This window comes from Vipera ursinii (genome assembly GCF_947247035.1).
Source record: "Vipera ursinii genome assembly, chromosome: 2".
In the NCBI taxonomy this organism is placed as follows: domain Eukaryota; kingdom Metazoa; phylum Chordata; class Lepidosauria; order Squamata; family Viperidae; genus Vipera; species Vipera ursinii.
The window spans coordinates 173,813,715-173,840,529 of NC_139513.1; the positions used below are offsets into that span (position 1 = coordinate 173,813,715).

The 26,815-nt window shown below is 40.9% G+C and overlaps 2 protein-coding genes across 2 annotated transcripts in view; both read left to right on the plus strand.

Moving 5' to 3' along the window:
* The first annotated feature begins 1,025 nt into the window (after positions 1–1,025).
* MRPL4 (mitochondrial ribosomal protein L4) lies at positions 1,026–13,710 on the plus strand. Its single transcript, XM_083351433.1, has 9 exons — positions 1,026–1,153; positions 3,422–3,506; positions 5,501–5,669; positions 6,158–6,209; positions 7,407–7,524; positions 8,660–8,766; positions 9,481–9,590; positions 11,611–11,681; positions 13,486–13,710. Exons 1-9 carry the CDS (start codon positions 1,106–1,108, stop codon positions 13,629–13,631), a joined length of 906 nt encoding a protein of 301 aa, XP_083207559.1. The 5' UTR covers positions 1,026–1,105; the 3' UTR covers positions 13,632–13,710.
* Positions 13,711–25,832: 12,122 nt separating this feature from the next.
* Positions 25,833–26,815, plus strand: part of LOC310635091 (uncharacterized protein) — a 28,005-nt gene continuing 27,022 nt past the window's right edge. The window contains exon 1 of the mRNA XM_083353713.1: positions 25,833–26,028. Within this exon, the coding sequence (XP_083209839.1) occupies positions 25,971–26,028 (58 nt within the window). The 5' untranslated portion in view covers positions 25,833–25,970. The remainder of the gene's footprint in view (positions 26,029–26,815) is intronic.

The following is a 26,815-nucleotide window of genomic DNA, read 5'->3' on the forward strand; positions in this document are numbered from 1 at the left end:
TTTTCTTCTGAAAAGGCTGCCTTCACCTAATCTGCAACATCACCATACATACTACAATGTACATAATATATAGAAGCAGCATACTACAAATATATAGGAACACAGTCATGAATAAAAAGACGGGCACAACACAATTGTTCTGAAGTTGCATTAAAGATATGGTGAACACAAAGAAAGGCTTCTTGGGGAGGGATTTTTTTTACAATTTTCATTGTTTGCTAACTTAGTAGTAAGCGAAAGAACAAATATATACAGGCAAAACGTACTTGATAATGATAATTTTATTTTTTTCTATTCTATCATTCTATTCTTTTATTCCTATATTCATTCCTTTCTTCTTTCCTCTCCACTGGGAACAAAATGTAGTTGTCTGCTAACCTTTTAATAAACATTTTTTTGCAACAATTCTGTGAAGTGGGTTAGACACAGAATGAGTGACACCAACCCAAGGCTACGTATGGAGATTTGAATGTGGATCTCCTTCAGCCCGACCTTCAAATCACAGCATCACCCTGGGCAAGTGTTTCTCAGCTTGGCGGCTTTAAGCTGTGTGAACTTCAACTAACAGAATTCCTCAGGGGTTAATACTACACAGTTTTACAAGTCAGCTTGGCTTTGCCCAACCCTCCTTTCCCGCCTTTCAGTCCTTCGGATTTACGCCTCCTCCCACCCGCTCCTCTCGGATTTCCGTCTTGCTTGGAATCTAGTCCACGCCCACTAGAACTTGAGCTCCCGCCATCAGCCTCACCAAAGCGCGTTTAATTTATAGGGATCATAGAGAGAGGCCGTGGTGAGGCACAGTTAACTTCCGGTTTTTTTTAAAAAAAAAACTACTTCTGTTGACGGAATACTATTAATATGTATTTACCGTATCAATAGATCTATTCATTTATTTATTATCTATTCTAGAAGACTTGGAGGGAGCTTCCTTGCCTTTACAGTGTTTAAAATCAAGAATGCCCCCATGACTTTCCAGAACCCTCCCGCGCTTTTTAATGTATCTGCGCCAACTCCTTTGGGGTGACGTCATCACTCCGAGCCGGAAGCGATCTGCCCCTCTAGTGTGCATCTATCTTGTTTATTGCGGGGCGGCGGGTTCGCCGCGATGATCCGCCTGCTGGCTCCGTTGTCCAACCGGAGAGCTGCTTCACGGGTGAGAGAGATTGTGAAACTGGGCAGGAAGCTACCGGGGTGGCCGGGAAGGATTTATTGTGCAAGGAACGAGGTCCCCTAAGGGCCTATTAGATCAGCGTTTCCCAACCTTAGGAACTTGAAGATGCGTGGACTTCAACTCCCAGAATTCCCCAGCCAGCATAGCTGGCTGGGGAATTCTGGGAGTTGAAGTCCACGCATCTTCAAGTTCCTAAGGTTGGGAAACGCTGTATTAGATGACCCTTGAGAAAGCCTACTGGCACGGTATCAAAGCTCCTCATCGTATTTTCTGTGCAGGGGGGAACTTGTGCAAACGTAGCATAGGTTAATAGGTTAAATCATGGTTGTGATCCCCCCCTTCACTCAATTATGTCCAATTCTCAGAGACTGTCTGGACAAGTCCCAGCAGTTTTCTTGGCAAGATTTTTCGGAAGTGGGTTTGCCATTGCCTCCTTTCCAGGGCTAAAAGAAAGTGACTGGTCCAAGGTCACCCAGCTGGCTTTGTGCCTAAGGTGGTGTCCAGGTGTCTAGCCTGATGCCTTAATCACTACACCAAACTGATTCTATGTTTGTGTTTTCCATGGCTATTTATGTTGTATCAGTACAGCCATTATGTTTACATCTTCTAAGGTCAGAAGAATATTCCCTCTTGGCTATCCTGGGTGATCCCAAAGTTGTTAGGAGTCTATGCATAGAAAATCATTGCATACTCTCATATTGGATAAGAATTAATCCTTGGTCACAAAGTTTCTTTTCTTTTCCTATTATTTATTTAGTAGCTATTTATTTCATTTTCTATCTTCCTTATTAGTTTAAAATAATTTCTTCCCATGGTTTTATTAATGAATCATCTTCATAACATTCCTGTGAGAATTAAATGGAGAGAATGGCTTATCTAAGATCACAACATGAATATAATATTTGAAGGGAATTCATCCTTGTGACTTCTTGATAAGCATCTATTTTCTACATCACACTAGATCTCATTTAAGAATTATCTGTTAATAAGAATAAACTCCCTTGATAAATAAGATCAGTATGAATTCACAGAACACTCTAAATCAAAGCTTCTTTTGCTTTGGGGCTATGTATAATTCCAGTTAATTCTGTTTAATTCAGGTAATCTTGATTAAATACTCATGTTTTAGCAAGTTGCATGAACATAACCTCTTTTTAAGGTAGCACTCTTTTGGAAAAGGTGCAACTTGGGATTGTGGGACTTGTCCAATGCATCTGAGCAGTGCTACATTGAGAAGATGTTTGCAGGCTTTGTGGGAAAGTAATACCTTTTTGCATTGTACTGATGAAAAAGGTGTTCACTACGGTACTTATTAAGAACAGTAATGATTTACCCAGTTAACCCTGGATACAGAAGCATTTGTGTGAAATGTTGAACCATAGTTAATAACACTGGCAGTGTTTGGACAGTGCTATAGAGTAATTTTGGTTGGTAGTGTGTAGTTCAACAAATACACTAATTAGCAAGTCTGATTGACTTTTATATGCAATGAATTTTATAAAACTACATAGAAAAAATATTGGGGATCATAATCAGAAAGCCTATTCCTTCTTCAGTGAGCTGCTCATATTCAGTAGCACAGGGAATTATAGAATGTAATAAGAAAGATGATGGCAAGGATAATGGAATGGATATAAAAAGACACTTCTTTTAATGTCTTTTCATCAACTCAGTACTGTGGCTAAAATAAGGATGCACAGAATTAGAGCTTTATGCTGCATTTCATCTCAGATATTTTATTTGCCTTTGCAACAATTAAAAAGGTTGGGATATTCCAGGTATAAGTAGTAGTGATACAGACTAAGCAGCCTAATGACAGTCGATCCATAACACATTGATCCTATGAATCACAAGTCAGGGTGTTCTTCAGATGTTTTAACTTGGAACTATAGTTTCTGCATGGCCTGGCCTGCCAATATACCAATAGTTGGGCATTTTATCAGTTATAGTCCAAAATATTTGGAGGCACTTTTCCTTTACTCAGTTGTTGAACAACTGAACAACAATCCTGAATTATTTAACTACTATTTGCTTTAAACCACAATTTCCAGTTTGCCATAACCCAAAAACAATTTAGTGAAACTGAATTTTGGCTTATTCCTGTTTAAGCAAACTGGGAGAAAGATAATTAGCTATGAACCTGGTTATCCACCTATCATTTTTCCCTCTTACGCTTTAATATGGCTTATCATTCTGCTTGAATACTGTCTTTGCACTGGAGATAATCTTTGTTTCATTTTCCATTCCAAGCTTATTTTTACATTGTCCAAAGAACAAAGTTTGGTTGGCAACGTAGATGGTTCAGCTGCTGTGGTGGATGAATCTTCATTGCAAAGTAAGTATATTTCATGAGAGCATGGTTTACTTCTATGTATGTAAATTTATATTTGTGAATCTTCCCCATTACCACAGGTTATTATAGCAGCAATTCTATGAACTAAGTTAGCCTGGGAGTTACTGGCTAGACCAGGGTAACTTGCAGAATGAAATTAAATTAGAAGCCAAGTTTCCCCAGCCTTAGGTAAATAACATACCGTAATTGCTGTGCTATTGGTTGAGTTAATTGAATTATTATCAAATACTGGTGCTTGCTTCAAGCTATGATCTGCTGTAGGGAGTAGGGGTTTTTTTGTTCACTTCCAATATTATTTTGCAAAAATGTTTTAGAAATGCACAGTAACAGGAATCTTGAAGTAACCTTGTGAGAAATCCTATGGTCAGTTCTTCAGACAAAAAAAAAAGATGCTTAACAAATATCAGAGACTACTTTTTGTATATATAAAAAAGATAACTCATCTTCTCCTAAACTGTTCTCTTCCAGTTGAGTCAATTACAATTTACATTATCCTCAACCATTTTTTTTTGTTTTAAGTGACTTAGATATGTGATGTGATATCAATCAGTTTAGGAAATGAAAATAGTTATGGTTCAGAATTTCTCACAGAAAAAAATCATTGTTCATTCATATTTGGAGGTTTTTAGATGAAATTTTCTTTTTCCTTTTCCCAATTTCTTATGCCCATATTAGGAATGTGCAGTGTGTTTGAAATAGGTTCTTCATAAAGCATATTATTAGCAAAACATTTGTTGATAAAGTATTTAAACAGAGACAATTTGGATTTGACATGTCAAACTCGCGACATCACGTGATGTTGCACAACGTATTGGGAAGGCTTTGCCATTGCCGGCAATCGGGTGGGTGCAGCTTCCGGATCATGTGTCCGGCCCACGGGTCGGCAGTTTGACCCCCCTGCTCACCTATGCCTAACTGCGTATGTACACACTGACATTTTAATTGCAGCTTCCTTTTTAAAGCTTTTGTGAACAACATGTTTCAGATGCTTAGAATAGCCTTTGCTGCACAACCCATTACTACCAAAGAAGAAAGGTAGTATATTCCATTTGGTAAGACAGGAGGAACAACTTATGCTGGCAGTGGTTTATTCTCAGATCTTGCTGTTTAGCTTCCAGACTTTTTGTCTCCAGGCTAGGTAACATCATCCGTGGAATTTTGGACTGCTTTGGACAACTGCTTATACTACTCCTATTAGTCCTATATATTTGATGCAAGCATGTATAAAAGGGAAATAAGTGTTTTAGTTTAGTTATCTGTGAAGCACGTGGGTAATATTTTTCCAGTTTTACTCTGAACTCTTCTAATGTATTTTTTTGGGGGAAAATTCTGTTGCTGGCTTTTAAAAAGCAACCCACAATGGGGGCAGCAGCATTTTCCCCAAGTAACAAAGAAAGCAAGTACGGTATTTATAAACTGGATAAGGAATACTTTGTTTCTTTCCTGTCATTAGGGATGTGTGTGTGTGTGAATAGATTATTCAACATGTAATACAGGTAGTCCTCGACTTATGGTAGACCGCCCAAAAGCTACTTGCAACCCAGTTCAGAAGTTATGACATTCATTGACTCCTCTCCGTGGTCATGTGACTGCATTCATGGCCATTTCCATTTTTCCGCGGTTATGGGATGGCAATTTGAGAATTCCCCCCCCCCCCCCCCTTCGACCAAAACTGGCATTTACTTTTGGTTTCTGGAAAAAACTGCCCAGTAGTGAATAATGAATTTACTTACGGTAATTTGGGAAGTAAAGAGATTTTTAAAAAAAAGATCGTAAAATTTGGTCCGGTCACATGATAACACTCATCATGATCCTCATGACTTACAACCATAATTGACCATAATTGCTAGGCTGAACTGCAGTTTGTACCCTGAGGACTACCTGAATGAGTTAGGTATGATCTGTAACTGCTTTATCCCATTTAAAGGACCCTCTTCAATGATTGCCCTGTGTCTTTTTCTCTTTCTCTTTCTTAGAAACATCTCCTGAAGTAGTCTCCAGTAACCCAATTTTACGAAAATGCAGCCTCCCCTTCCCCAAACACCTTAAACCAGTCCAAACCTGGGTCGAATCGTTGCAACATTACGATGCCAGGCATCTGGGCCTGGCAGACCTGCATCCGGATGTATTTGCAGTAATGCCTCGGTAAAGGCTGTTGTGTTATTCATTTCCACAAATTCCCATAAAGCTCATAATTGCAGAGATTGCTGAAACCGAGCAAGCTATCTCACTATCCCCCCTCCCAAGAAGAGATAGGTGAGGGAGCAGGGAGTTAACGGGCAGAAGGGATGGGGCAAAGAATGTAGTTAAATAACGATTACCAAACAAGAGCTGTGGAGATTTTAAAACATTAGGAATCCTCTCCAAGGGCAGCATCTGACCCACTTAGTGATGAATCTGTTCTCCTGGACCGTACAATTCATATGAAGTTAGAGTTGTATGGGAGTGAAAATCTGACATGTTGTATATCTCAGCTGTTAGAGCTATGAGCGATTAGGAAATTCTAGGGCACCAATACTGAACTGGTTTGCCTGTGCCTCTTTCTGTTGTTCGAGTGCACTTACATGGCTTCTCATATATTTTGCTAGCTGTTGCTTCTATCTGAAGCATGTCTCTGTGTTTTTCCCTCTCAGCCTTGATATCCTACATGCGGTGGCCATCTGGCAGAAGAATTTCAAAAGAATTGTGAGTATTGGAATGTAGATTGCAACAAATGCCTTGGATGACCAAGTTGTACCTGAGGTTACCTGTTCACAGAGATGTGCAATAGGCTTAAGGGGGCACCTCTGCAAGAAAAGTGCTGCCATATCCAAACGGTCCTCCAGGATAAAGCTGGATAGCTAAGTAGCCTTATATTTCTCCCACTCCGGAGAAAGCACAAATGTGCCATGGCTCTCTCTAATTGATTAATTACAGTTAAGAGCACTGAATATCAGTCCACAAACACTGGAAAACTAGTTGACTTGTCCCTGTCAATAGCTGTGGCTTGCTTTGCAGCCATAAAGATCACACACCTGTTCATTTTCTGGGCGTTAAGATGAGGATACAGGCAAGTGCCGCATGTGCCAGAGTGCAGATGAATGGGTGAAAAAGTAGCAGGAGCAGGGGTGGCTTGCTTTCCCACTTGGAGCAAAATCTTAGAAAACGAAATCTTAGCCTTAGAAAATGGAATCCCAGAAAACGATTATTTCTTCCTCAAATCCTAAATGGCCTTTGATACTGAGAGTGGCAGGTCTTGTAGAATACAATTTAGAAACACTTGCATTTCACATTGTGAAATTCCATTATCGTTGGTTGATTTTTTGCAAGAGTTGCAGGAGTTCTTGAGGGTTGTTATTCTGTAAAACTGCATATACCATAATTGTGCAGCACAAAATATTAAAAGGGACAACTACCATAATGATTGCATGCTTAGGGAGTCCTTTTTATAGCAACAGAGCTTAGACTCATATACCGCTCCATGGTGCTTTACAGCTCTCTCTTAAGCGGTTTATAGAGCCAGCATATTGGCCCCAGCAGTCTGGGTCCTCATTTGATTGACCTTCGAAGGGTGGAAGGCTGAGTCAATCTCGAGCCAGTCAGGATTAAACTGCTGGCAGCGAGCAGAGTCACCCTGCTCTGTACAGATTCAGAAATTGTGTGTCAGACTGATGATTCTGCCGTATTTGTAAACATTTCCTAATACTTGGGAGTAAAAGAAAAAGGTTGAAGTTACCTGAAGAAGCTGCTGTGGGGAGTCCCTGGTTCAAATTTGGTTTAACCTATGTAAAATCATGAGAGAGTGAGTGAAATGAGAAGCAGGAACTTCATGGAACACTCTGGTGAACTTTCCCGACACATCCTGCTCCAGCTTTAGTCTCAGATCTTACTTTTCATTTCCAGAGTTATGCCAAGACCAAGACCCGTGCTGAGATGCGTGGCGGTGGTAGGAAACCCTGGAGGCAGAAAGGCACGGGTAGGGCCCGGCATGGCAGTATCCGATCACCTATATGGCATGGAGGTGAGTGAAAAGTTCTCTCTCTGGTTCCCAGCTCTTCCCATTTCTTGTAATTAAGGGGGTGGGGACGGACGTGGCCATTACATCAGACCACAGCAGAGGAACACAAAACCAATTGCATCTAGTATTGTAAGACATTATTTTGAGGTAAACGTTGCTTCTTGCCTTGCCTTTTTTTTCATTTCTGCAAGTTTTCTTTTGATTTCACAGCTTTCTTGCAGACAGGAATGAGAATTTTTTTTGTCTTTTTGCTTTTGTAAATAGGCCCCTCAGGGAATCTTGGTTTGGTTAAAGATGTTTTAAAGAACTAGAAATACATAAGCCTGAAGTACATTAAGCCATGAAACCTGAACCTGTGTCATGGTTTTTGATCAGAAGGGTGAAATGATTTGTTTTCTCTGATTTTTCTTGGCACATTAAAAAAGCCGCCATTAATTTTGTCTGTCTGTTAAAGTTCTGTCATTTTCTTTCCTCCAGAGCTCAAGACAGTCCAGATTGTCCTCACTTAACAAAGGCAACTGGGGCTGGAATTTCTATTACTAAGTGATGTCGTAGAGCCTGATGTCACATGATTGCGCTGCTTAATGACAGAAATTCTAGCACTTCCAGTTGCCATCATGAAGTGACTCCTTTGACATTGTTAAGCTGCCATTTGTGACCTTCTGCAAGCTTCCCCACTGACTTGGCTTGTAGGAAGCCAGCAAAGGAGGCTGCAAATGGTCCAAGGGATGGAGTGATGTGTGGTAGTTGTGAGCCAGGGGCCTGGATAATGTGACTACAGGGACACCGCAGTGGCCATAAATACGAGACCAGTCATAAGTACTACTTTCTCAGAACCTTCTGGTTCAAACGTGTGGTCATTTAACGAGAACCACCTTTTACAGTGTGCATCCTGGAGGCAACATTACATGGCACACTCATTTCTCATAACATCCTGGTGGAGTACATGGCTAGAGAGTACATGACCGGCCACACGTACCCAGTGAGCTTCAGTGGCTGAGGGTGGCCTTGAGCCAGCGTTTCTCCAGTCTGAGCCCAGCTCTTGAACCCCAACATCACCCTGCCCCCTTGGTTCTGCTGCTCACATCCAGCCCAGCTGTGTAAGAGTGGCGCTCTGACTTCCTTATTTTCCTTCTAGGTGGTATGGCTTTTGGCCCCCGTGGCCCCACCAGCTATTACTATATGCTTCCCATGAAACAGCGGGTCCTCGGCCTCAAGGTGGCGCTGACAGCCAAGCAGCTGCAGGTACGAGAGCCATATTGCAGTGCGAAGGCCTGTTCTGTCCTGGTCTGCTTACGGGTTGATTCCTAGCTAGTTTTCCAGTGGATGCTCCCTTTAGTAGGGAGTACTGGTAGGGAGTTTGAATGCTCCCTTTAGCAGCTCTCTGTACAGTTCAGAAATGTTTTGGGCCTCTCATGAGTCCACTGCAATTAATTAAAATGGGCATTTGTGTAGGCCTGGGAAGCACTCCATCTGCCTTAAGGGATCTATCTATGTGTTAAAAAGGCAACTTTTAAAGCAGCTGCTATGTCAGGCGGGCAGAGGTGGAAGAGAACCGATGGGCTGTATTAACATATTTAGAGAATATGCTTGGTTTCGAGCATTTTTGCTGAATTATTTTCTAAGCGTTCTACATTTAAATTGATGTAAGTTCTCAGTTTCGGGTATTTCAAGTATTCTGCATGCTTTTACCCAGAAATCTGAGTTAAGAAGGAGAGCAAGGGGTTTTGGAGAGAGAACGTGCAGCTTAGTTTAAGCCTCAGCAGTGTGTTGCCATATTTTGGCTGCACTGATTGATGGACTTGGGGGAATATGGAAGCGTTTAATGGGCAGGAGTGTGAAAGCCTTTTTCTTTCATTCCCAAATGGTTCCAGAAACAGGGATTCTGGTGGAATAGTTCATCTGTCTCCGGATTATATAGAGGTCCTTACGTTTTTTTTCCTCCCCACCAACCTACAGGGTGATCTCCACATTGTGGACTCTCTAGAGATGCCAACGTTTGATCCTCAGTATTTGGCGGACTTGGCTCGCTACAGACATTGGGGAAGATCAGTGTTGTTTGTGGATGTGTGAGTTGATTTTGGTTGGGAAGTAACAAGGATGGCGCGTGCGTGCACACATACACACACACACGGCACCCTATGGAAAATAGCTTGTTTTGTCTAGGACTACTGGTCTCTTCAGCCATGGAATATTTTTCCTGTAAATCTGTTTTCAAGCTGCATCTCAGGGGAACCATAGGTTAGCTAGTGGGAGTCTGAGTGAGAACATTATTGTTGCCCTGCAGGCTCTCAAATGGGAGTTTGTCTACTGCTATTCATCTTCCCATGAATTGACAATCACAGGGGCAATTTAATACATTGAGCTATAAGGATGACAGCACAGGTACTCCTTGGATTACAACCGCTCCTTCAGCAGCCGTTCAAAGTGACCGTGGCATTGAATGAGAGTGATTCACACTTGGTCCTCAAAATTGCGCCGGTCGCAGTGTCCCCGCGGTCTCATGGTTGCAAATTTGGGAGCTTGGTAGCCACTTACGACAGTTGCAGCCTCCTGTGGCCATGTGATCCCCATTTCTGACCTTCCTTGCTGGCTTCCCACAAGCGAAGTCAATGGGAAAGCTAGCAAGAGGTTGCAACTCGCTGCTGCTAATCGTTCCTGCTCTTGCTGCCTTTTTGCCCATCCACCTGCATTCTGGCACATATGGAATTTGCCCACTCACACTACATAGCGCCCACCTGCAGCAATCACCCATGCTTATAGTGCCACCTTGTGGTGTCCACCCATGCTCTGCAGTGCCCACCTGCCCTTGGCTCTCACCCACCAACTGCTGGGATTACTTTCCCTAAGTGACGCAGTCATGCGACATCATGCTCTACAACTGTCTTACTTAATGATGGCCCCAATGGCCATCGTAACCCAAAGGCTACAGTATTTGTAAGGCCCAATACGCCTATTCCTGAAACTGTCTTTAAAATTATATTAGAAAGTATTATAATACATTGGGCTTTTCTGGCAGATGAATGTATTTCTTCCAGAGTAAAAAGTTTGTAGATTGGTGCATTCGTGTTATATTAAGTACAACATTCTCATGGCTGTTATTAAATCATTTCTTGTTTGCGGCAGAGCAGGGACTAGATCTGATTTGGGATACCTACTTTCTAAGCACATCAAATATGATATTTTAAGGTCGTGACATCAGTCTGCCCCATATGGCTTTTGGTTCAGTCATGTACCTTATGATTTAATCCAGGTTTTTGAAATACCCCCAGTTATAAACGCCCCAGAGTTGCATTGTAGAAGTTTCTGATTTTACAAAGACCCCTTTAGAGTGCCAGAAATCCTGCATCTTTTGACTGTGGAGGTATCTTTTTGCACCTGCTGTATAATTAATGAAATGGCCTGATACTTCTTTTTATTTTTATTTTTTTTATTTTAATCCCATTTATATCCCACCCTTCTCCGAAGACTCAGGGCGGTTTACAATTTAAGCACAAACCAATGTGCTTAGCAGTAGCCTTCATTCTATGTATATGCCTGCTTATTAGAGCTTCCCCCCCCCCCAGCGGCATTATTACAAAGTCAGCTTATTGCCCCCAACAATCTGGGTCCTCATTTTACCTACCTCGGAAGGATGGAAGGCTGAGTCAACCTTTGTACCTTGAAAGAAATATCGCCCCTTGCCCTAATAAGAGTATTTGAACGCCAACCTTGTTCTGAAGTTCCAGAATTGGGGCATCCTTGGAGGCAATACATGGAACGTCAGGAAGCAGGGCGTACGATGGGAGGAGAGCAGGAGAACCCCCGGGAACCTTTCTCTAAAGGTTGGCTGCCGCTGCTAGTCCCTCTTCTAGAACCCTGATATCTTGCTGAGGCTTTTTAAATCGATCTTAAGGAAGCCTGGATTCTTTTACTAAGGAAATGTGCCATTCGTTTTTGACCCACTGCTCAGAGATGGGAGAGACTTGAGGCAAGGAGTCAGAGGGGGCTCTACCCAACAAATGGAGGGCACTGGCTAGATGTTTGCATTCAGGCGATCCTAGATCTGAGCTTGTATAACATACCTGATTCTACCTTCTTGGCTTTCAGAGATGAAATACCTGAAAACATCCAGTCTGCAACAAGCGGCCTTAAAACTTTTACAGTTGTGCCGGCAATAGGTGAGTTGGGGGTTGGATGGGCAGGATTCTTCAAAAGATGAGTCCTTGTCTGCTCAAGCTATAGAGGCCTGTGTTTTCTCACTTCTCGATCTCTTAACTAGCATAGTAATTCCTGCCTCAGGAATGATGCTGAAAACTCTTTTGTCCTTCTCCGCTTTTGGGGATGACCTGCTTCCTTTGTTTTTCAGGGTTGTTCTATCGGTTACCCCTCTATAGATTTAACAAGAAATAAAAGGGATTGATAACATACATCCCATCTTACATAAAACCTTCTTTTAAAAAAAGAATGACGGCTGCTGGCCTCTCCTGAGAAAAAAAGGCCTGATTCTTAATTTTTGCAAACTCTTGGTGTTTACACCTACAGCCTGAAAATATTAACTGCAAATCCTGGAGGTTGCTGCCAGAAAGAGTGCCTTTCTGTATGTGAGAGAGCACCAAAGATTTATTAAGAAGATTTTTTTCAATAAAAGGCCATAAGAAACTTACAGCACCTCCTTCTACCACTCCAAATGTTTTTACCTCACCTATGAAGTGCTACTACCTCTGTTACATTATCCAGGGCAGGTTTGGTCTGTAGCAAATGCCACTGCCTTGTGTCCTCCCTCCCTCCTAGTCCTTTTCTGTTGTTTTAAGCCAGCAATGAGAGGCCAAGCAACATCTTACGAGGTTTGCATTAGTGGTGAATATCTATAGCTTGGGTGTAGGATGAGGGTGAAGGTTCGTTCTCTGAGCTTGTGGGTTGGTGTCAGAATCCATTTATATCATATTCATAAATGGAATGTTTCAAACATTATTCCATGGATTCTGCCATCTCCCGAAGAGAAGAGAATGGATGTGTATTGAACCGGTATTAGGCATTTCAAAGGAAAGGAGAAGCCTTTTGAACTGGGGAAACAAAAGGGGGGGCTAGCATCTGGCTTGTGTCACGGAAGAGAGCAATAAACATGAAGGGTCCTGACAGTTGGTTTCCAAAAGTTTCATTACAAGACTAGGTAACATCTTCAGCGGCTTTTAGGGGATCTGTGTCAGTGTTACCTTCTGTTTATAAGGGCTTGTTCTTGGGGCGGTGACCTCAGGCCAGGGTCATTGGAAGGTGAACTGCTGGTGGTGTGGGGAGTGGGGCTTGTGTGGGTTGGTTGAGGTTTGTTGCTGTCTCCAGTTAGCTATGTGATTGATTTGGATTTTGAGGGGTTCACAAGACCCATCGGAAGACTCACTTGACACCCCCACACCTGAAGCCCTTATAAATAAAAGAGCACTGACCAAAGCCACTGAAGACGTTACCTAGCCTGGTAATGAAATGTTTGGAAACCAACCCACAAGCTCAGAGAACGAACCTTCGCCCTTATCTTACAAGGTGCTTGAACTTGGGTTTGATCCTTTCTGTGGCCAATATTCCAAAAGCACTTCTAGTAGTCAGGCTTGTCAATACACGGGAAGAATGACTTACTTGCTGCCTGTCTTTGTAGTGCGTTAAGAGCAGGCATGTGTAATCATTTGCTCGTCCTTATGTTTTGTTGAGGTCCTCGCTGAGGCCAGCTCCCTCCCTCTCCCTCGCTCATTTAGAAACCACTCATCTCCCTCATAAAACAATTCTGGGTGGTGTACAAGACATAAAACATAAAAGCTTTATATAACTATTTTTTATAAAATCAGTTAAAAACTATTCTGTGACTGGCATCTTCCAGTGCCAACAATGTTTCCAAACATTTCTGGTCCACAAACCCTTGGGGGACTCTGGAGCTGAGGACTGCTTCTTTCCTGTTTTTCATCTGTGGACTCCAATAACTCTTTTCATCTCTAGGTCTTAATGTGCACAGCATGCTGAAGTATGAAACCCTGGTGCTCACCTTGGAAACCATCTCCTTCTTGGAAAAGAAACTGTTGTGGCATGACTCACGATACAGTCCACTCTATCCCTTCCGGTTGCCCTACAGTGATTTCCCCTAGCCCATTTGTCAAAGAAAGACTGACCATTTTGTGTGCGCGTGTGTATGTCTTTTAATATGTACATTAAAACTAAACCTTCTGCCCGAGTCATCGTCTGTCCTTGAATATAGGCAGCCTTGAAATAAAACTCTCAGTTTAAAAACGATGCAATATCACAATGGGAATTAATTGAGGTGAAGAAAAGTGGAAACACCATATAATGTATTTCAGAGAAATGGCAGAAAGATTTTGGTGAATCAGACTAAAATTGTTTTTTTTTTTAAAAATAAAAAAATAAAATCTGGCTATCTTGGAAAGCTCCTCGGTAGAAATTGGAAGAGTAAACTTGGGTTTTGACAGAATTAAGATTTTGCAGTTTTTGACTGTGGGGAAAATAAAATGTTAGTTGTACTGAAGTGAAAAATAGACTTTGAGGGCAGCTACTAGGAATGCTCACTCTTATGTTCTTCTGTGGAAAACAGTTCCCCCCTCCCCCACTGTAACTTAAGGTCTTTGATGTGGAAATCCATGATAATGTAGCATTGCAGTAAATACCCTACTTATTTCACATCTAATTTAGAAAGTATTTCTTAGCCCACAGAAGGGTTTCTTTTGTTTTATTTCTTTTGTTTCCCTAGTAGTGTGTCAGCTTCCTGGAAATAGAAAAAAAAATCACTCGGAGTTGAAATATCTTAAATTTTACCTTGTAAAGAAAAAAAAGTCTTATGATATTTCCCTAACTCAGGGCTTTTCAACCAGTCGTACGGGTACCACCTGTGGTACATTGGCACCTGGCAGGTGGTACGCGACAGTCCTAGAAAAGTAGTGGGGGAGGGGAATGAGATGAACCGGTGGCAGCACCACACAAGCCTGAGTGAGAGATGGCTGGAGCTAGGTGACTGGTGGTACTTGGATGTTGCCATATCCTAAAAGTGGTACAATGGGTGAAAAGGTTGAAAAGCCTATGTAAGCCCCAGATGTATTTGTAGGGAAGTGATTAAATGCAAACTATTTGTCAATGGCAGACAAGCAAAAAAAGTGATGGTACAACTACGGAATAAAGTGGCATAATGTAATGGCTGGATTTGTAACTTAGAGATGCAGAGAGACTGACCCTTGCCCAGTTCAGTATTCCTGTTTCTGTCTTAACATGATGATAATGTTCATTAGATATGTTCTTATTTTTGCTCTGCAAGACTACATCTCTGATTCACTAAACTGTGGGAACCGATAAATATTTGAACAGATTATACTTACAACTAAATGTGCAAAATGCTTTGTACTTGAAATGCCACTTTGTTTCAGGTTCAAAACAGCTCATCCTGACCTTATTGGCAGCCTTCTGATGTGGCTAGAGGTACAAATCCAGTGGCGCTGAGTTTACAACACCTGAGTTTACAACACTGACCGCAAAATAATAATAATAAACCTTTATTGTCAAAGTACAACATGTGTACATTGAGATTAGCTGAGCCTCCCCCCGTGCTCTCTTCCCCCAACACACAGTGACAACAAACCCTCCATCCTACCACACCATGTGAACCAACCACTACACACCGGCCTCCCAAGTCAATTCTGCATAAATTCACAGAGATTATGTCCCATTTAAAAGCCTAACAGCCCATGGATAAAAGCTATTTTTCAGCCTGTTGGTACGGCTGGCTATATTCCTATATCTCCTACCGGATGGTAGGAGAGTAAAGAGATACCGTCCAGGGTGTGAGTCATCCCTGAGAATCTTCCTCACTCTTCCAAGGCAACGAGCCCTGGCGATGTCATCCAGTGGTGTCAGGGAACAGCCCACAATGTCTTGTGCTGTGCTCACCACCCTCTGTAATACTTTCCTGTCCGCGGCTGTCAGACCAGCATACCAAACCACAATACCATACGAGAGGACGCTCTCTATAGTAGACCGGTAAAAGAGGGTCATTAGCCGTTGTTCTACCCTGTTCTTCCGCAAGACCCTAAGAAGGTCAGATCTTCACAGAGGTAGACTCCCAGAAATTTAAAGGAGGAAACTCTCTACACAGTCCTCCCCGATGTAAAGTGGGGCAGGTTCCTCCTTTTTTCTCCGGAAGTCTAACACCATCTCTTTCGTCTTGCCAATGTTTAGGTGCAAGTTATTACTACACCATATGGATAGTTTTTGTACCTCCGCCCTATATATGCTGTCTCGTCCCCACCTGTAATAAGACCGACTGCAGTTGTATCATCTGCGAACTTGATTATCGCAGTGGATGGGTTAGATGATACACAATCATAAGTGTATAAAGAGTACAGGTAGGGGCTAAGCACACAGCCCTGTGGCGTGCCGGTGCAAAGCTTCAGGGGGGTGGACAAAGCAGACCCGACCCTCACTGTTTGTAAAGTGGGGAGGGAGGGAGGGAGGGAGATCTCCAATACTTTTGAATTTCAAAATTAAATACTTTGGGGGGGGGAGGAAGGGGCTGGGAATATTTTTGGAATATTTGGAACACCCCTAGTTAATGTTTGAAGCAATCTGGTTTGAACTCAGGTTAAGTCTGTTCAAATTCAGAATGATTTGGACACTGCCAATGAAAGGAGTTTGCAGTAGGTTTTCTTTTTTTATCCTAGTTTTGAAACACAGGTGGATGCAGTTATGCAAGCATCAGTTGGCCATTTCAATGGAATTCCTTGGTAATTTTGTGAAACTGTTACAGTAATTTAAGCTAAAAACCTCAAAGATAACATCAGCATGTAAGAGAAATATAGTGAAAGAGCAACCCTTAATCTATAGTAAAAACTTATTTGTCCTTAAATATATAAGTATTGAGGGTACAAACAGTCAGAAATGGAATTTGATCTAATGTTTGTTTGAACCAGCACTAAATTAATCTTTATTTCAGAAGAGAAAAATCAGTTTCCAGCAATACCTTTAAAAGTTTTGCATTCCAACTTAGCAAAATTCTTCAGAACAGAATGTTTTACACAGAAATTTGCTGAAATTACAAAAAAGTTTTTGTTTAACTTCTGGGAAGGGTGTTCTGTCTCTATCCATAGCTTACTTAGTCATGAATTCATGTTCACGCTGTGGGTGCATGTTGGACAGAGCTTGCATAATGGGAAGTTGAAATTTGGAGTTTTGGACTCAAAAATTAGGCTCGTATTGCAGAGCTCACTGGATGGCCTCGTTCAGTTGAGCTATTCTGAGTTTAAATGGATAAACCAAGATATTTCTTATAAACCAGGATGAGCGAACTAAAGTCCCAGGTCTCTATTTGTGCCCATATTATTTCCTGTGCCTTTAAGAGACAATCTATGAACTATTAAAATTATCAAAACCTGGCACAGCGATCATCTATCATTTGAAGGCAGCAAAATTAGCCTAAGTGGAAAATAATTTTCACATATCTTTTTTAAAAAGGGAGAGGGAAATCTCTTCCTGAAAAGTCCAGTGAGGAAAAACGTCCATCTTATCTCCTATTTTGCATAATTGTCTTAGCAATGAGGGTAGTGTATGCTTACTAAAAGACTAATCACAGATCTCTGGAGGAAGGATTAAAGATTGCAATCACAGAGTTAGGTACAATTGGCTTCCTCAATAGCAAAGCGAGATCTGCCTCATTAAAAGGAAGTTTACTATCTCTGCGGTTGCACTCTTGTCATTGGTTGAAAGTAACAAATCCTTCTTCCCAAATCATAAGAACCTAGTATGGGTCACGTCTATGAAGAGCAACACAAGCATAAATGAAAAGGCTCTGAACAAGATCCTTTCAGAAGACAAGGGACAAGTCATCTGACCTCCAGTTTCCCAGAGAAAGACGAACAGCAGACAACTTAGCAGACAGACTGAGGAACAAATGGGGGTGGAGTGGAAAGAGGAATCAGCCTAGATAAATCACTAGAGAGCCACAAGAGAACCAAGTCCAACCTCTCAAGTTCCACTGAGCCTTAGTTAACCTCAATCGGGTGTTAACAGTTGGGAAGATTCTTATGCATAGGCATGATGAGCAATAAGTCAGTTTAACTGGGCCTTCATGTGTGGACGCGACAGTTTGTGCCTGACAGCAACTCACAAAGAGGACAGATTTTTGTAAATCCACACCTGTTGTTTTTTAAATAAAAATGGACATGGTGTTTAATTTTAGGGATTTCCAAACTATGGGGCCCCACATTTCCTAGTGGTCCTACTTTAGTGGCACTATTCCTTGCCATATTGCACTTGAAAACCTGGAGAAAAGTGGCCTTGAATTGATGCATTTAATTAAACCTGCTGCTCACCAGACACATCAGGAATAACCTTTAAAAGGTACCAGATTTGGGAAGCTCCTCTATTATATTAGAGATTTAGAAGATCCAGACTGCAAACTAAATATAAATGAGATCTGTGGATGTTACTATTTAGAAAATGAACCACAAGTACCACATTTATCCAGGCTTAAATATCGTAATTGTCAAGGAAGCACTCTTCAAATGTTACAGATCACCAATAGATGGCAGCACTGACACAGGACAATATTTCTCAAGCTTGGCCATTTTAAGCTGAGTGGGCTTCAGCTCTCAAAAGTTCTGGGAGTTGAAGTCCAGATGTGTTAAAGTTGCTGAGGTTGAGAAACTGTGTTAGGAGCTCTGGTATGTCCTTACCTTTAGCCACTGTTTTTCACTTCAGTTTGAAGTTGGTGTGAGAAAAGATTATGTTGCAACATAATAATGATGTTATGGAAGACTGCAGTGAATACTTCTCAGTCCGTATTAAGCAATGCATCATGGCTGAATTTTCAACTGTTGAAGGAATCTTATTGAAATTGACAGCCAGATGTAGGTTGTTTGTGGCAATGATTGTGCTGACATGAGTATTGTGCATCCCTGGGCCATATGATATAAAAAGTGGACTGGGAAGAACTGATTTCTGTGATCAAGAACAAAATGGATGACCTATGACAGCTGATGCATCTCACATGAGAAATTTTGATTTAAAGACAATTGGCAGATTGCTCAAAGTAAAATTGTGTCAAGCTTGCAATTTACAGGAACATATGAATTACATAACTGAGTTCTTAATTTTTAGAAGGTTTGTGTAGGATAGTTTCCTCGCAAGCAGAAATGAAAATTTAGGGTTGAATGGAATTTAAACATAGATCTCCCAGTTTCCGTCCAAACTCTTTCAGTATTTGATGTTCATCTACTTTCATCTAATGTCCTAAATGTGTTGTTGATATTCAAAGTTGTCCCTTTGATTCTGATGTTTTATTGAATTATTTCTCTCAAAATACAAAAAAAACCCATAACCAGTATTTATTCTTATTTTTGAGCTATTTCTTTTGGTTTCAGTTTGGAGAAAAATAATGGTTTTTCACTCACCAAATTATTTTTGACTTGCACTCAACTTTTATTGTATGTTCAAATGTGAGAGGAAATTTATGCAAGGTATGATTTGGGTTTTCACAATTCACCAAAGCGGGTTAAAATGGTAATTGCATTATTCCCTCTGCAACTCAATGGCTTCTCCCCATCTGCTCATGACAAGAAGCACTTTGGTTTGCAGAATTTGGAATAGGAACTGTCACCTTTTTTGTCTGAAAGAGAATATTTTCTGAGTCCCCATGAGAACAGATGTTTGTACTGCTGATCTGATTGAGTAGAGCTCAATCTTACTGTCTTACTGTCATGTTCCGACTTTCCATTTTCCCTTTCAAGATAGACTATAAATCTGAGAGATCTGATAGGATATCCTATGTCATGTCTTCGGCTAGGAGGGTCATAAGACCTGCTTTTGAAGATTCAGAAGACATAAGATTCAGGACAAGAAGCAACGGATGGAAACTAACCTAAGAGAGAAGCAACCTAGAACTAAGGAGAAATTTTCTGACAGTTAGAACAATCAGTGGAACAACCTGCCTCCAGAAGGTGTGAATGCTCCAACACTGGAAGTTTTTAAGAAGAGACTGGACAGCCATTTGTCTGAAATGGTATAGGGTTTCCTGCCTGAGCAGGGGGTTGGACTAGATGACCTCCATGGTCCCTTCCAACTTTATTATTATTATTACTATTATTATTACTACTACTATTATTATTATTACTATTATTATTACTATTATTATTATTATAAATTGTTTTTCCAAGTTTACAATTTTTCCCCCTTGTATTTGAGAGACATGGTCTTTTCTTCCTACTCTGCTCTTGGGATTTTATAATCATCCATGTGACTAATCTGAATTCACTTTTTTTCCAGATGTGGCCCAACTTATTCTATTTGAGGGATAAATAAAGTTTATTTATTTAATCCTTGCTTCCACCATCCCAAAATGATCAGTTTGGAATTATCATCCTGTAATATTCTCTCTTATGAATTACTTTTGGGATCATGTAGTATTTTAGATTCAGCTTGGTGTAATGGTTAAGGCACACCAGGGTGAAAGCTAGGAGACTGGGAATGTTACTCCTGCCTTAGGCACAAAGCCAGCTAGGTGACCTTGGGCCAGTCACTCTTTGTCAACTCTAGGAAGAAGGCAAGGACAAACCACTTCCAAAAATCTTGCAGACATTTGTCCAGGCAGTCACCAGGGGTCACGATTGACTGAAAAGCATGCATGGACACACATGCAGGTATTTAAAATGAAAAAGTTTGTAGTTTAAGTTCTGCTTCTCCTTTACTCAAGAATCAGCTTATGCTCACTTTAAACATAATTTTAAAATGATTTAAATATAAAATACTGTACCATTTAAAAATAAGATTGCATGAACAGATAATATAAGATATGTTTCTATATAGATAAATCCCAACAAGCCCCTCCTGGGTGCTTAATTATAGAATGATTATCACAAAATTACCAGTCATTTCTTTTTTATCTTACATTTTTTATAAGAAAGTGGCCAATTAAAATTTATGTGCACTCCAGAACAATCTATGGTTTCATCATAATCTGGACTCCATGTGTGGCTCAGTCCAAAAGCAGCTACTTTATACTGTCTTCATTTCTATGACAACAGTTTGGTCCAACAGCATTTTTGAGTTGTTTTTTAAATCAACATTATATAGATCAACATGTCTATATAATAATTTGTAATAGCTAATTGTATTTTCAATCTCTGTTAATCATACAGTGTCTTAATGTAAATTCTCCCCAAGGTCTTTCTTCCCTTGCATTCAATTTTTCCTGATACAAGTTTTAAAATTAAATTGCATGAATATAAGTCCCTTTATAAACATGGCAACTCATTGCATGCAGCTTCTCTAAAATAAGTGGTATGTGGTTTTTCCCCCAAATGTGTCTTTTTCCTTGAACTTTGATCATGGAAAGATGAATACTATGAGTTTTTTTTCTGATGCTAGAATTTATACTACTATGAAACCTAGTGGCACCCAAATTTACTCTCAGTAAAATCCATGGATACGTTTAAACCCCTAGTCATATCTGTGAAATTCAGAAAGCAAAGCTCCATGTCACTATATTATTTTAAATGCTTTGATTGCTCTTTGCCAACGTAACAGAAAGTATCAATAATATATTTCATTTTATTATACATTTTCATTTTTTTTGTATCTCTGCATCTCTAGAACTTTTGAAATTTCAGTAAAAGGCAAGAAGTCTTCTGTGGCCTGAATTAGACACCGCTCGGGTGATCACCATTGTGACATTTTCATGGTGCTGCCATTCTGCTTTGCAGTAGGAACAGTGGTACAACGTGGAAACAGGCTAAGTATACATTTGCATGCGAAAGTAATATGCACATCTCAGCTGCTGATCTCATGGAATCTCTTGGTGACATTGTGCCCAGGTGCATGCAGACCAACAAAGACAGGCTGACCTTTCCTTTCAGCCTAACCAAGGTGACAGCAACTAAGGTCATTCCTACCTGAATCTCCTGCATTTTAATGGCAGCATAGCTGCTAATGAAACTTCTACTGTACAAGGTGTATTGCTATGGCCACAGGATAAAATTAGAGACATGGAAAGTGTGTGTTCTTAGAGGTTATAAAATTGTACCTTTTCCTTCAGATTGCAATCACTGCAATGTCAAATCAATAGAGAAGCTATTAGCAAAGGTGAGAATAGGTCATGAAAAATGGCCTGGGAACAAACATTGAAGGAATCATAAAGGAGAAGCTACTGTATGGTGGGACATTTCACCTTGGCTATTTCAGGAAAAAGAAAGCAGATTGGTTGTTGCAGCACCGCAACTAGGCTGTCACAGAGAAAGGATGCCAAGTAGTTACTGATAAAACACCTATTGCCTAAAATTTAATTGTGAATTAAAGTCTTCAGTTGGCATTTATCACAGAGGTATGGTTGACATATTGGAGAGTGGGGAGAAATATTAATTTCTCTTATTTTTATTTTTCATCTTATTTTGATAAGACTAGAATTGGAGAGCAGGTAGATAGAATGGCTATTACAACAATCGGTCAGCTTTCACTGTACACTGTTGGTGACAGGGACAGGGTAGAGATGCTGTGGACTATCCCTTCTGCTGCCTAGGTATATTTTCCTGAGAAATTGGATTTCCCTAGATTCCTTGTCCTAGAGCAGGACTTCCCAAGTGGAGTGCTTGTACCCCCTGGGGGTGCAAGACAATATTCCGGGGTGTGTGAAAACTTGAGTTGAGAAGTTTCAAAATTATAGTGTTTATGCATAACCAGGTATTACTTTTGTAAGGGGTGCGAGAATATATCAAAAACATTCTAGGGGTGCGGGATATAGAAAAGGTTGGAAACCATTGTCCTAGGGGATTTCAATATGCATGCTAAGTTTACCCAATTGGGAATAGCTCAACATTTCATGTCTTATATGACAAACATGGACTAGCTTCAATTGATACCTGATCCCCTATGTAGCAGAGCACCAACTCGATTTAGTCCAACCTCAGTTTTGTGCTTATGTGAATCCCTGCAGGGTTAGTTAAAATGGTCTAACCCAGGTCCCCTTGATGAATGTAAATGGTTTCCTGAGTGAATTTGGGGAACTTTTTACATTCTTCGCGATATTGTCAGCAAGACATTGGACATGTGGGATATTGGCATTATTGCTCATATGTGTCCTCTTCCTTTCCATGGAGTCAAATTGGCTAAGGATAGAGAATAGGATGAGACTTCACCTGGAGTACAAGTTGGAGAAAAGGTCTCTTGGGACTATCTCAACTTGTGAGGCTGTTTCCTTTTCTGTAGCCATTGTAAAGTGTGTAGCCTCCCCACCAATGTGAAGGGAGAGCACGGAAATAGTTTGTGGCTTGAGGTGACCTACTTGCCCTGGCCTTTTTCGATGAAGCTGATCTGACTGAAGAAGAAGAATGATGTCTGCCTCCTTCTCCTCACCAGAATCCCATCCCTTGACGCTCATTGGAAAAAACAACAACTGTTGCATATTAGAATCTTCTAAATCCACTATATCTCTTCTTTCAATCTTTCTCACGTGCATTTGTCTCATCAAAATACTTGAGTGATTCCTATAAATGGAATCAATCTGGCTGCAAGACCCCATTCCCTCTGTCTCAGTTTTTTAAAAAAATCACTGCAGCAAGGAAGCCAAAAGATAGCATGCCTGCAGTTTGGTAATCAGAAGGCTTTCAAAATGGTTCCCCACAAAAAGTTGGTCTTGGGGCTGCAGAAGTGGAGAATAAAACTGGAACTGATCTAGGCTGTGTTTTTTATTTATAGATCTTTGTAACTTTTCTGAGATGGAGAGTGGTTTATAAGCCCACGCACAATAAGCAGCAGCACTCTTGGCTTGACTCCTTGTGTTTTGCTAGAGTGACACTTGAACTTGGGCCGATATCTGTTGTCATCTTGCTCCTTGAACTTGATCCCTTTGCATTGCTTATGGAATCTCAGATTCTTGGCTTCAATTAACATGTCACCCTGCCTAGACAGAAGGCTGGAACTTGTTCTGTAGCTTGATAAACACGTTGCCTCTAAGATTTATGACCAGTCTGTTTATGTTGAACCGGAATTAAGTAAAGCAGTGGAAACTTGTTCCAGCCCTAAACCAAAAGTCAGGAGACCCAGCCTTATAGCAGAAAAATAAACATCAATTAATTTGCACAATTAACAGCAACTTTTTCAGCTCTTTTATTACTCTGGGAGTGCCCAGTCTTCCTCTGGCCCTCTCCCCAAATGTGAAGGTAGTGCAGAGAAATCTCCTATCTTGTTTTTACAGCTACAAAGGCTGCTGTATTCCATCTAAAAATCCTTGCCGTCTAAAATTCTATTACTGACACAGCAGCAGTTTGGGCAATTCTTTATCTCTTAGAGCAGAGCCCATTTCTCTCAGCTTTTGCAGGCTTCATAACATAAATTACAAAACCTAACCAATTACAACCAGGAATGCATATTTACGTGTAGCCTGTGGTTTAGATTTTCCTGGAGCTGAATTAGATTGTGCAAAGCATGTTAGGTGGACTCAGTGTGAGCGAGAAGAGCAAGTTAAATTAGTCAGAATGGAATAGGATCAAACTGATCTGGGGATTAAGATGGTATTAAACGGGTGTTAGACTTTAATCCTAATTCAGAGGGAGACTGGAAGCAGTCCGTGTTAACAGGTCTGCTAATTTCAGCTATGTGGGTCCAGCAAAAGAAGCTATGATGTGATTTGTTGGGTTTTGACAAAGTAGGTTATCTCAACCCGGCCAATGTTGTATGTAAATGAAGGCTTATTGTGCATCCCCACAGTGGGATCTAAAGTAGTGTAGGCCGGCTGCTACATCCCTTCTTGCTCCCAGGACCTTGCCTGACTTCACTCTTTATATTAAAGAAATATCTGATGTTTAGCAATGAAGAACTAGCATATTCTAAAAGACAATGCAGTTTCTAGCATTATCTTGATTTCCCAGGACGTGGGTGCCTGGTTCCACATCCTTCCTCAGAAATAAAAATGAAGGGTGGCTGAAGGTTAGTCTAGATGTTGTCTGTCCAGAAAAGAAGAAATATAAGTATCAGGTATGATCCCAAAGAAGAGACAATGTCAGGGACCAGTCTAGTACTCCCATCACTGGAGGTTTTTAAGAGGAGCTTGGACAGTCACTTGTCTGAAATACTATAGGGGAGCAGGAGGTTGGACTAGAAGACCTCCAAGGTATTGCTCTCTCCTTTAAAGGTAAAAAGGTAAAGGTTCCCCCGCACATGCGTGCTAGTCGTTTCCGACTCTAGGGGCCGGTGCTCATCTCCGTTTCAAAGCCGAAGAGCCAGCGTTTGTCCGAGGACGACTCCGTGGTCATGTGGCCAGCATGACTAGACGCCAAAGGCGCACGGAACGCTGTTACCTTCCCACTGTGGTGGTCCCTATTTTTCTACTTGCATTTTTACATGCTTTTGAACTGCTAGGTTGGCAGAAGCTGGGACGAGTAACAGGCGCTCACTCTGTTACGCAGCACTCGGGATTCGACCTGCCAAACTGCCGACCTTCTGATCGACAAGCTCAGCGTCCTAACCCACTGAGCCACCGCGTCCTGCTCTCTCCTTTATGAATCGTTATTACACTCAAGACTGACTATTTTATATCATATGTATCTCTTAAAGATTAAAATGTTACACTCCCATCAGTCAGGGATGCGGTGGCTCAGTGGGTTAGGACGCTGAGCTTGTCGATCAGAAGGTCGGCAGTTTGGCGGGTCGAATCCTGAGTGCCGCGTAACAGAGTGAGTGCCTGTTACTCGTCCCAGTTTCTGCCAACCTAGCAGTTCGAAAGCACATAAAAATGCAAGTAGAAAAATAGGGACCGCTACGGTGGGAAGGTAACAGCGTTCCGTGCGCCTTTGGCGTCTAGTCATGCCGGCCACATGACCACGGAGATGTCCTCGGGCAAGCGCTGGCTCTTCGGCTTTGAAATCGAGATGAGCACTGGCCCTTAGAGTCGGAAACGACTAGCATGCATGTGTGGGGGAAACTTTACTTTTACCTTTACCTCCCATCAGTCAGCATTAAGTTTCCCAAAATAAACAATTCCACCCATTGTAATATTTCTTACAACTGAGTTAGTAGAAAAGTCAGAAAACTGAATAAAAATGATCTATTGTCTTAAAAGAATTCAGGAAACCACCAGCTGAAGGAAACGGTAATATTGCTTAAGGCAATAGTTTAAACAATTTCCGCAGGTGTGACCGACACCTAACAGAATTCTCTTGATGCAACTTTTGAGTGGTGCATGGTAGTGACATTTAAGTCTGGGCCCCTTCATTCTCTATTATTTAAAAATTGTAAGTTCTATTGCCTTCCGTAGAGCCTTTCTTTTTTTAAATTTCAGGGAAATAAGCACGTGAGCGGGTGGAGTAAAGGAAACACATATTTCCTGAAGTGACATGCTGTTTTTTTAGTACTGCTTTCATTCCATTTATCAAGCTTGACTGTCCTTCATCTAACTGAGAAGTTTTTTGTGCTTCAATTTTTGGTCCCTCAAGCTGGTTAAAATGGCAACTGTCCTGCTTCATACCACGGCTGTCCTTCTCGTCTTCTGGGTGCCTACTAGTAAGTACTAAATATTCAAAACAACAATAACAACAGCAATTGAATTTACATTTTAGCTGGTGAATTTAGAAGTTGAGTAACGAAAGAGCAAAATGGAACAAAGCACATCAAATGGAGAATCCTAATTTGTGTGAATGTTACATATAATGAATTTCCTCCAATGTTAAGTTGTATGCAGTTAACCTTAAAGGGATGGCAATCTACTACAGTATATAGCAAGAAAGGGGCAAAAAATCTTTCGTTTACCTGAGATAATATAGCATATTTAACATTTTATAACATTTTCTATGGAAGGGAAAATTTCTGATACAGCTACAACTCACAGGAGCCTTAATTAGCATAGAAAAATGTGAAGGATGCAGGGAAGTATAATATAATATTTGCAAAGTGTGTACTAGGCTACACAGTGAGACTTTTTTTTAAAAAAAGAGTGTTCTTAGATTACAAGAAATAAGAACATTAAATCAGATTTGAAGGGGAACTTAATTGCTAATATCTATGTGATGCTGATGCTATCCTCTGATGACATTTTTCATGCTCAGTAAGGACTCAGTGGGCACGCACTATATGTGTGCATATGAACATGAAATGGATTGAACAAAGCTCAAGGTAGGTAAAATGAGGACCCAGATTGTTGGGGGCAATAAGCTGACTTTGTAATAATGCCGCTTGGGGGGGGGCGGGCGAAAGACCTGCTATTTAGGCCAATATATGTCTTCAAGCCAAGATTGGTTCACAAGCCTTGCAGATAAAGAGAAAGCCTGATTTGAAAGAACTGGATTCTCCT